Below are 11,738 nucleotides of genomic sequence, written 5' to 3'. Positions count from 1 at the left end.
AAGATTGTTTGCTTGTCATCCACCGACCGACCCTAATCTGGAAAATCTGGGAAAAAGTGTTTTTGTTTTATTGTACAAATGAATACCGACCCTAATTTTGAAAATTCCAGAAAAAGTTTTTTTTTTCTTTCAACATTCTTGACATCCTGAAAAGTTGTTTTTTTCTACACACTTCTAAACTGTTTTAAAAACATGAATGAAGTGGTATACAGTAGAGAAATATCGCAATTCACAACTATTTGGGCTATTTATTAAGCTAATTAAAGGCATACAGCCATGTTTTGGCTATGACCTTAAATTTTTTTTTTTTAAAGTCCCAATCGACCGACCCAATTCTGAAAAAGTTGTGGAGGACAAGCAAACTATTTTTTTGGCCTTATATTAATAGTGTAAGTGCCCAATAGAGGAAACAGGATTATAAAAAATCTTTCTCCCGACTTGACTCATGAGAGTCAAAATTCATTTTAAACAGAAAAAAAACCACATCTTAAAAGGGCATTTCGTGATCCACAGCCTCATCCCCCACTTTTCTCAAAAAAAGTTGAGATTTTTATATCACTGGAAACCTCTGGCTACATAATGTTTATGTACAAAATATTTCTTGCAGATTAATTCGTTTTAGCAAAGATATCGTGAAATTTGAATTTCGTTCTGGTTCAAATTACAACGTATTGTCTATGGAGCAGTGTAATACACATAATCATGCATAACTCGCAAACGCAATATCGGAATCAACTGAAATTTTGGGAATATGCTTTTTTCGTGGATATGTACTGGAAAATGTCATAAAAAGAGGATGCTATGATCACGAAATACTCCTTTAAGCTATACCACAACAAACAGGCACAACTAATATTAAGCTTTCATCTCATCAGGCAGTTGACATCTACCAAAATATCAAAATTTGAAACCAATGGTGTGCATACAAGTTAATGCAAACTTAGCAGTCTATGCCTGTTATCTAAAAAATAATCAGTATGGCAATTGTGTCCATTTGTCATAGGAGGGAAGATTCTCTCTTAAAGAAACTTTGTCACTAGAATTTCGAACATGCTCATCTGATGGGACATAGTTCATTGATGCTGATATTGTAGTACACCCATAAGCATGACCTTTGTATGGGTTGGGTACTAAAACTCATACTCAACAACTTGAGGTCAAAAATTTTAGCTAAGGTTGTTAAATGGAGGTCACTGACCTGTGAATTATATAAAGCTGATTGTGGATTACATTGTAATAATAATGTCACCAAATTATTCCACTATCAATCATGATTCATGTTCACACATAGACTGAAACTGATGCACTAAACAGTGATCTATAATAACATGTTAGCGTAACTTTAGAATCTACCGCTATACACCTTCTGATTATTTTCAGGATGGTGCATACTGACTGAAAGTGGCGTACTTTATTCTAAAACCTAGTCAGCATATCTTTGCAAAATCTATAATGTAAGCTTATTTACATTTTGATAACATTGCGATAAATTAATTCTCACCTCAATTGGTATAATTATGAATGTCAGCACAGCAATAAAATCACACCATGAAGGAGTGTCATATCTGCTCTTGTCTCCAATTGTTGCAGTTAGGGGTGAGGTCACACATGGAGAGTTACCCCACAATTATCATGACTGCAATCACACCTCAATAGCTAAAAGGGGTTACCTGGATGGGCGACTCCATTTGAAATCTACACCCCCTGTGTCGGAGATTAAGGTCATGTCTTCCACAGAGGGTGTATGGATTTCAACTGGAACAGCCCGATAACACCAAACAATATCAAGCGCAGATATGCTATTGTTGCACTCCACTCTGACATAATCTATAAATATTTTGCACAAGATATATTATAGTGACAACGGCAAGAATCATATGCAAATACTTGAATAACGCAAGCACGATAATTAAAATGAATTTGTACAATATTAAGTTAATCAAATTTCATTTAAATTGGTGGGAAATACTAGTTGTTCAACTTTGGCTGCCTAGCTTTGCTACGTATCAATGTGGTTATGATACACACTGATTTATAATAAATTAATACATTGCTAGGCTATATATCCATCGAAGATGGAGTACAAGTTAAAATTGTATGCATTGTATGAAAAAAAATTCCAAAAACACACACACATCATGCAGCTGCAATGTAAACCTGTACTGTACAGGGTGCACAAATTCTATCAAATAGGCTTTTCCATTTAAAATCCACACTACCCCTGTAGAAGATTTGTAACTTCCACAGGGGACTATGAATTTCAAATGGAATGAACACATTAAGCAGCTCCATTTGAATTTCATACACCCTCTGAGAAAGATTCAACCTGAATCTTGTACTGAGGGAGGATGCGTTTCAAATGGAGCTGCTAATGTGTTCATTCAACCTGAAATACAAACTACACTGTGGGGTAGTGTGGATTTTAATTGAAGAGCCCAATGCTTGTCATTGCAAGCACTTCCATTTGATTTGGTACATAATAATAATCATGTTTGGTTAGTATGTTTTGAAATATATTGATCTGGTCCCTACTTTGCAATCAACTACTATGAATAATGATATACTTTGGTTCAAATGAAGCTCGGTAGTAAAGTCAGGTTTTTTTGCAGTTGCACCACAAACGTGTAGACAAACCACCCTGAAAATACTCACTTTGTGGGACAGTTGTGTGTTTTTGATTACACAACCAGGGACATCTGCCAATCTGGGGACGTCCCCGGTCCCCGACATCTCCGGTTGAAGAGACTATACCCCCTGCATCCCCTATGGCTAAAATGTTTTAAAAGGGTCATTACCCGGGATGGTAAGTTATTCCATCAAAAAATGTTTTTGGCATTAACCATTTTGTCCCCAGTTTGTCGATTGAAAATACACAATGTGTGTGAGTGTTCCCGCTTAACACACAATTCGGGAGGGGGTGTGTGTGTGCGCTCTGTGCGATTAACTATACACACACTTTGATACTGTGACCAGTAAAATATGCACCCACATAATTTGAGGTGAACCATAGTTTAGTGATTCCCCTTCCATGTTGATAGTATGATCATCCTTCTACAAAATGATGAAAAAACATGATTCCTTTTACAAGTAGTAAGCAGTATCCATCAACATAATGCCAACTGGGGAGGGCTTAAAACTGGTGCCAACTATCAAGCATGTAAAATTACCAAAATAAACATTGGTGCCCATTTAGGATAATAACGACTCTTGGGCATTCTCTGGATTATCCCCGTCCACACCGGTTGTACTATGATACGGTCCAGTCTGATCCGGGGCTTCTTTACTCGGTAGTTCACCGGCAGCAGCAGGAGGAGCAGTAGCGCCCTGTGCAGCTTGGTATGGCGGTGGATGGACTGGCATGCTTAAGAAGGTGGCTTCACCTGGTCCAGCTGGACAGGTTACCGGTGAATACACAGAAGAGTGACCTTGCAACATACCTATATATGCAAATTACAAATTTAGATTCATTTAACAACAATAATGATCTGCAATTTATACACCGTATAAAACATACACTGTAAAAGTGAGGTATAAAATATTGTTTACATTCACTTGCTCCACTTTCTATTTCTCTGCTTACAAGTAAGCAACAATGTCTCATCATTTTAACTGCTTGAAAGTCAAAAGCAGCCAATGAACATGGGCAAAAACAAATTCTTTTGTTTTATATTGTTTTCAGCCATTGATAAATTGCTCATAACTCGGTAACCAGATGTCCGATTTTAATGCGGTTTGCATCAAAATGTAGCATTTGTAAACTGCCAGAAAATGATGTAAAAAACTTCTAATTGAAAATTGCCGACATGCGACTCATTCCCCTTGATCAGATCACAATATTATTATGTGACGTAAAGCTCTGAATCAAATGCGATGGGCTTTACAAATAATCATTGCACACATACCTGGCTGAGGTACACCCATCGGGACGGCTGGGACATACTGAACCTGCACAAGAACAAGTCAAAACATAAATAAGTAACACATAACATTCAACCATGCAGGATGTTTTGTTGATAAGGATCGCATATTTGTAAGAATTAACTAGAACTTGAAATTCGGAAACCTCAATGCTCTAGAATCTGTTTGGTCAATCTCAATGTACCCACATCTCACATCTCATCCAGTGAAACAGTATTTGCTACGTGTGTACACCTAGACTCTGAAACAATCTCCTTTATCATGGTCTATCCTTCATGTAAGCCTACACCAAATTAGTCTACTGTCAAGACTTCAGAGCGTTTACACAGCTTTTGGGATATGCTGTATAATCCCTGTCTTGATACTAGGGGCATGATCACATCACTGAGGCACTTTTGATGTAGGGACGTGGAGTCGACCCTACATCGAAACCACTTCTCCATGTAGTGTGAACACAAAGTAAGTGGATTCGACCCTACATCAACAATGTGGATCAAAACTACCTGGTTGAGGTAGTTTCGACCCTAGGAGCTGGGTTAAATTTCGTAATGTGAACGCGATAATGTGGAGTCGATCTAGATCACATATACCGGAAGTGGCTGTGGTCGTAGGGGCCGAAATGGTGAACATCAATGGAACAAAACGAACTGCATTCACTGGAAATTGACTTCATGACATTTAGATGCTAAAAAATATTTCAGTCCACAGCATGCTCAACATAAGCTTACATAAATTACTTGTTTTACGATCAGACAGGCCGTGTTACGGACAATCGCAAATAAATGGCCTATGGTTCTGTATTCGGCGTTGGTCGATAACCGCCGCAATGTTACCGCTAATCGCTTCTCTGGGGTGATGGCTTTACAAAATTGGGTATCTATGATGCGTGGTAACGGCGGTTTACTTCCGGGTCGTTCTAACATCCGGGTATGTGGATTCGCTCCACTTAGGTCATAACCCACTTTCGATGTAGATTAGCTTGGTAGTGTGAACGTGAACTCAATGTGGATTCGATGTGGATCGACACCACTTCACTACCTAGGTACGAACCCACATTGTGTAATGTGAACACGCCCTAGGTTAACTTTATGGCGGCTTATATAAAGGTAAACACCCTTATCATATCAAAAACTCTACCAATATAATACACTCTTAAGACTGTTCTAAAAAACAATACTTTAAAAAATTGTAATTGCCTATTGTAATAGGTTTCCGTAAAACTGAACTTCTTTGTATATTATTCTTGATCAATATGCTTGTTTGCTCAGTACACATCGTAAGTAAGCAGCTTTTAACGGAAGCTTACACTCAACAAGTCCCAATGATACTATGTACTATGATACGGTCCAGTCTGATCCGGGGCTACTTTACTCGGTAGTTCACCGGCAGCAGCAGGAGGATACAAATACAAATACAGAAAACCTACCATTGTCGTTGAAGGTTGCCCACAGCAGACTATTCTACAGCAACATGCAGCGGCTACAATAGAGGCTATGATCTCCATCAATCCTACAGCAGAAGCTACAGCACTCATGGGTGGACAGGTTGATGAATTGGGCTGCTGAAAAATTGAACGCATTGGTTTCATTTGATTATTGGCTATTCTGACTATTAGAATTGTTTAATTTGAATGCACCACCAATCCATATACAAATGTAGTCAATCTGGTGAGTGAGTAGAAGAAGCTATTAATTGTGCAGACGACGGTGGACTACATTATTCACTGTGGCAACAGCCAATATCGTAAACAAAACAGACAATATGACGGCAACACTGCCTGGACATTGGACGCCGAGTTGTGTTTTTAGCTCTATTGGCCCCGTTACAGAAAAAAAATGCACAAAATATATTTCTCAGTGAATGTATAAATTTTCACATCAAAATAAATATTTTTGGATTCAAAATGAATGTGAAGAAAAAAAAAATATAGCCGGGAGTGAGCGGGACTCGATCTCGGGACCCTCTGCATCGCAGGCGACAACTTTACCATTACACCACGCTAACCGTGATACACAATGGGGGAAATTTTAGGTATATATCATAAACATACCGTGCGTTATTCATACAAAACATTCAAAAAACAGTACTTACAATGAGGTTCACTGGCGAACCTCAACGGATTTAGACTGATAAAATAGTGCTTAATAACATACGTACAGTTTTGGAATAATTTGAGACATTTTTGTGTTTACGTGTAAAACCAATGACGACGTCAAAATTCAGCCAATCTTGGCCGGCCCCCCTGTAATTGTGGATACCGTATTTTCTGTAATAAATGCTCCTCTACTAATAAACGCACCCCTGCAAGTTTTCCAATAAAAAGGTGACCGATATGCAAAAATGTTCATGCCATCACGTTTGAGCATAGTTTAAGGGTGGTCTTAACCCTGGAATTATGGAAACTTTTGGGCCTCATAAAGTTCTGCTACAATACATATTTAAAATGGCAAAGACTTGATCAATTCATCTGTGAGGTCAAATTTTGGCCAAAATGCTTGATTGCTTTAACTGTGGTGATTTATGGGATATTCAAGTTGAAATACACACCATATGTGACACGATCAAGGGAAATGAGTCGGATGTCGCTAATATTGATTTTGAGATATTGGCGAAGAAAGTGTTAAAATTCTTTTGTTTTCTATTGTTTTTCAGCTATTGATAAAGTGATGTAATTTCGCAAAGAAAAGTTGTATGAACATGGGGTTTTCAGTTTCTGAAAGCTCTAAATGCCCTCTTTAGAAATAGATGTAAAACTCATTTTCGACTCAGGTCGACATGTGACTCATTCCCCTTGATCATGTCACATATGGAAGTCATGACCTTAATCTCTCCCACAGAGGGTATAGATTTCAAAATGAGTCACCCATTTAGGTACCACATTTGAAATTCACACTCTCTGTGCAGAAGATTAAGGTCATGTCTTCCATCGGTGTACTGTTTACTGCTTTCAAATGAAACACTAGCCTACTTTGCTGAACATGTTCAACAGGACTGTTATCAGGACCGTCATCGAGTCAGTAAAGTAAAATCAAATTTTGAGATTTTATCACAAAATGTAATTTTTTGTAGGAATCTGTTATGCTAGTCGGATTCCTTCATCATTTCCTTTCTGAAAATGTATACTTTTATACTTCTCATTGTTACATTTAGAGATACAATAAAAACTAGATCTGGTTGCGGTCGCCTGCGACCGCGAGCATGCACAACCGCCAGGTATTTTAGAAGGTATTTTGTTTAACACCGGAAGTGACCCCTCATAACCTTTGACCCTAAATAAAATCAATAATGTAAACGAGATCTGATTTGCGTTATTATGCGATCATGAGGATGCACAGCCAGCAGTGACAAATGAGTTATGACTCGAATCTGTGAGAACCGGAAGTGATCCCTTAATTACCTTTGACCCATAAAAATATTACATAGTGCTTAGGATGTCATAAGGAATATTCCTGGTGAATTTTCAGCTTTATCGAACTTATACATGGATTATGATTTTTTAAATTTATGATTGACCTTTTGACCCCTTTAATGACCTTTGACCTCAATGAAAATAAAACCTTATATACAACGACAAAATGCATTGTTCCACTTTTATTTAAAAAATTCTACTATGTTTAGTTGTTGAGATAAAAATTCTTGAAGTTATTTAGCTAAAACAGGAAGTTACCCCTTAATGACCTTTGACCCCCAAAATAAAAAATACAATGCATACACCATGTAACACTAATTCATGTATGATGGGTATATTACTCTGGTTTGTTTACATTTTGAGATAAAAAAATTTAAACTTTTTTGATAATTTTGGTTTTTGACAGTAAGTAAACCCTTAATTATCTTTGATCCCTAAACTGTAGGCATCCTAAAGACCCTAGATAATAGTGATGCATGTGTGCTAATGGCGACTCTCTGCTATGTAATTTGTAAAGACAGTGATTTTTTGAATATTTTTTACAAATTTTTCAGACTTTTACCGGAAGTGACCCCTTAATGACCTTTGATTCCAATTTTGTGGTATAACTTTTAGACACTGGCTATAGATGATGCATGTGTGTAAGTGACGCCACGGTGCTATGTAATATGGAGGAGTAGCATTTTTAGTGAAAATCCAAGTTTTGGCCATTGACCGGAAGTGGATGACATTTGACCGGAAGTTGATCATGTGACATCTGTGGCACCACCAAACGGTTATACTGACCAAGTATGGTCAACATGCCTGAAAGCATGTGGCTACGATGGCTGATCATAGTGTTGACAGAAGAAGAAAGAAAGAAAGAAAGAAGAAGAACGCGGTAAAAAGAATGCACATCGCCGATGGCGGATGTGCAACAATATCGAAATTACTGTCTCGAGGAAGTTATACAGCTTGTAACTAAAACATCATATTTTTAGTCGAGTAAATTTCTTTGTCTACCTGTACAAATGTGCTATCCACACACTGGAAGACATGACCTTAATCTTCCTCACAGGGAGTGTGAATTTCAAATAGAGTTACCTGAACAAGTGACTCCATTTGAAATCTACAGATTAAAGTCAGGCTGCCAGTGTATGGATTTCAATTGGAATAACTCAATATGCATGTTTCAATTCTCGCTATTCGCAATAAGGCGCGCGTTTTGCGATGTAATGTCGTGATGTATCATGGGAAAAGGTCGACATCCAAGTCCGCGCAATACGAATATTACCATGCTATTACATAGGAACACGTGACAATATTTTTTTAGTTTGTCAATATAACAGTATTACACGCAAATCGATAGAGAAAAAATTAATTGTGCACATTTCAAATCACATTATTAAGTATTATTGTGTATCGATTCGCGTGTAACACCTTTATATTTACTAACTAAAAAATATTTTCATTTTTTCCTATGTAATAGCATGGTAATATTCAGAATGCGGACTTGGATGTCGACCTTTTCCCATGATACATCACGATTACATCGCAAACCGCTGGTGGCGCCCTTATTGCGAATAGCGAGAATTAGATGATTACTATTTCACTTACGCCATGGCCAAAAGCTACAAACGTTAGAGAGGTGAACACTTGTTGAACTGCTATCACTGACGATACAATTGAGAGCACCATGTATGCTATTATCTGTATAAGATGAAAACAAGATTATTGAATTACACGCTGTGTAAAATATGTCCCCGCCGAACTATGTGATCGGAAAAGGCAAGTTTACAAAGAAACATCTAGGATTAGACAGATAGGAAAATATCATCTCTGAAGATGATGGTAGAACCGGCTGTATGGAAATGTAAGTGTTTGGGTACATACATACTACTTACCCAGTCATGTGGGAAAAATTGCCAAATGTTAACTTGTGGCATAGTGCCTTATAAGTCAATGATGACCTCACTTGACCCTTGAATTTGGACCAAAAATTCCATAACATCTTCAATATACATTTCCCCCTAACAAAGAATTAAAATTCACCAACTTCTGAAGTTTGAAGCATTTTGAACATACAATGTACAGGGTGTAACAATAAATTTGTACAATTTTGAAAATAGAATGACACAAGTATGCCACTTATTTTTTGGTTTGATATTTATAAGTCTATCAAGATAATTTCTTTAGCCACCAGCTAAGCTTTGTTCCAATAAAATCAACGTTATACAAGTGAAGATATGGCCAATTATGTGAAGTAGTCTTAAAACCGCTTGGGCCACTTTTGTCTAAAGTGACTGAATAGAGTTGAACCATGGACAAGTTGGACAATGCTCTTATGATAGGTAGTTTTAAACAATGGGGTATTCGAAGTGGTAGAAATGATTACATAATAGAATATCTGCTTGAGTTTTTGGAAGTCACAACTAAGCACTGACATAACAACCTCATTTACTAGAAATCGTGACTGCAGCTCAACAACTTAAACCCCAATTCACGTTGGTTGTGACATTCGGAAGCACATGGAGTCAAGCAGAATCCATTTAAGATTTAAGATGTTTATAGCTCATTTTCCAAACTAACGTCTTCCACCAAGGCATACAATTACATATAACTATTGAGAAGTATGTAGAATTTGTTAACAGAAATGCTGGCAATAGTGGTCGTCCCAGAATAGCTAAAAGCCCAGCCGAACTTAATTTCAAAATCTTATTGTTTTGTACTTATGGTTGCAAAAACTGTTCTCAGTTTTACCAATGATATCTCAGGGATATGAGAAATTACTTTATTTATAAGATAATTTCATTTATAGATTTTAAAGAAATATCATATTATTATTAAGTTAATTATATGAAGAAACATCACCTATCATTTTTTTTGTGTCAGTTATTTGATGTTTAATGCACGACAAGCATATCTACGCGGTTCAAACTTGATGATATGCGCAAACATGGCAAAAGTGGCCCAACACGTTTTCTGGACGATTTAATTAATCGGACATAACTTTTGAACCCAAGCTAGTAAAGAAACCAACTAAACGTCTTCTTTTAGCCAAGATATTACTGATTATATTGCATATAACATTTGTGCCATAACTCTTTTAGTTTTTTCCTGAGAAGTCAAAATGCAATTGTACAAATTTTATTGTTACACCCTGTATTTGTAACATGACCTCAAATGACCATTAGATGACCTATGACCTCACATCACATCACACACAGCACTATACATGCCACTGTAACTAAGGGTGTTCAAGTCCCATCGAAATTGACAAAAGAACCCCAGGATTAACATTTTTTGCACACACAGGCAACTGCGCTCATTTTATAGTCCTCTTTATCAAGAAAATTTTACAATTTTTAAAAACATTTTGCAAGCAATAAGGGCAAGATCAAGGTAAGGTCTAAGGGTGCCATTCATATTTTGTGAATGTACACACATGTTGGGGTTAAAGAATCAATCAATTAATCAATCAATCACAACTGTGTCCTGGTACATGTATATGTCTGTTCCTTCCCTGAATCAGAAAATTTAGAAAGACACATGTATGCACTTTCTGGAATCAGGCATAGCTGCAGCCTACAGGGCCGGATTTACCATAGGGCCAGATGGGCCCCCAAAATTGCCCTGTGCAGTGTGCATCTTCCATTTGAGCTGAAAAACACCAGTTTTGGGCCAAAATAGTGTACACAAATTGCAACAAAATTAAGCTTCAATTTGGGCTAAAATAGTCTAAAATTGATTTGTTTTCGCACGCGAAGCTCAAATCATGCAAATGTTCTAAAAAAATCTAAAAACTTGGCCACTTGAGTGCACATGCCTTCGGGCCTCCAAATTTTGGCCTGGCCCAGGGCCCCCAAAAAGGTAAATCCGGCCCTGGCAGCCTATCCTGTGGCACCTGCATCCTGTTGATAATATAACTATGATCCTGTATCACTACTTACCAAACAACGGCTCTTCTTGTGTGCTCCAAACATACCCAGCACTCCAGCAACAAAAATAAAACTGGGGGAAAAAAGGAAACAAGAATTAGACGTCATTCTTTACACTTATTGTGCAAACATATTGATCCATATCTAACCAGTTATCAATATGATAGCAAGAGAGATGCAGAATCAAGTGAAGTTGATTGTCACACTCTTTTTGCAAATATTATACAATTTATTTACATTATGAGTTTTCTTCATGCCAGTTTACTGTGCGTAAACAATTTTGATGTTCTCGGTGACAAGATTCAACAATATTGACAACTTTGATGATGTTTTAATGGTTAAAACAACAAAGCCCTTTATGCATCACAATTGTTTTTTCCTTTGTGACCCCAAACCTTGAATCTAACTTCTTTCCTTTTCTTTTTCATCCATATTTCCTATCATCCAGGGTTATAGCTCTAGGCAAATTTTAGTGCCGGGTGAAATTTATATAA

At 37.2% G+C, this 11,738-nt stretch overlaps 1 protein-coding gene across 1 annotated transcript; it reads right to left on the bottom strand.

The window, feature by feature from the left end:
* Nucleotides 1-2,790: 2,790 nt before the first annotated feature.
* On the bottom strand, nt 2,791-11,311 carry LOC140147938 (uncharacterized). The gene is made up of 5 exons (XM_072169732.1): nt 11,257-11,311; nt 8,924-9,016; nt 5,345-5,476; nt 3,903-3,945; nt 2,791-3,437 (listed from the first exon to the last, which is right to left on the bottom strand). The coding sequence occupies exons 1-5, from the start codon at nt 11,287-11,289 to the stop codon at nt 3,190-3,192; spliced, it is 549 nt and encodes a 182-aa protein (XP_072025833.1). The 5' UTR covers nt 11,290-11,311; the 3' UTR covers nt 2,791-3,189.
* Between the last annotated feature and the right edge of the window lie 427 nt (nt 11,312-11,738).

This window comes from Amphiura filiformis, chromosome 3, assembly GCF_039555335.1.
Source record: "Amphiura filiformis chromosome 3, Afil_fr2py, whole genome shotgun sequence".
Lineage (NCBI taxonomy): Eukaryota > Metazoa > Echinodermata > Ophiuroidea > Amphilepidida > Amphiuridae > Amphiura > Amphiura filiformis.
Note: the sequence above shows the minus strand (reverse complement) of the source record. Positions and strands in the feature narration are given on the sequence as shown.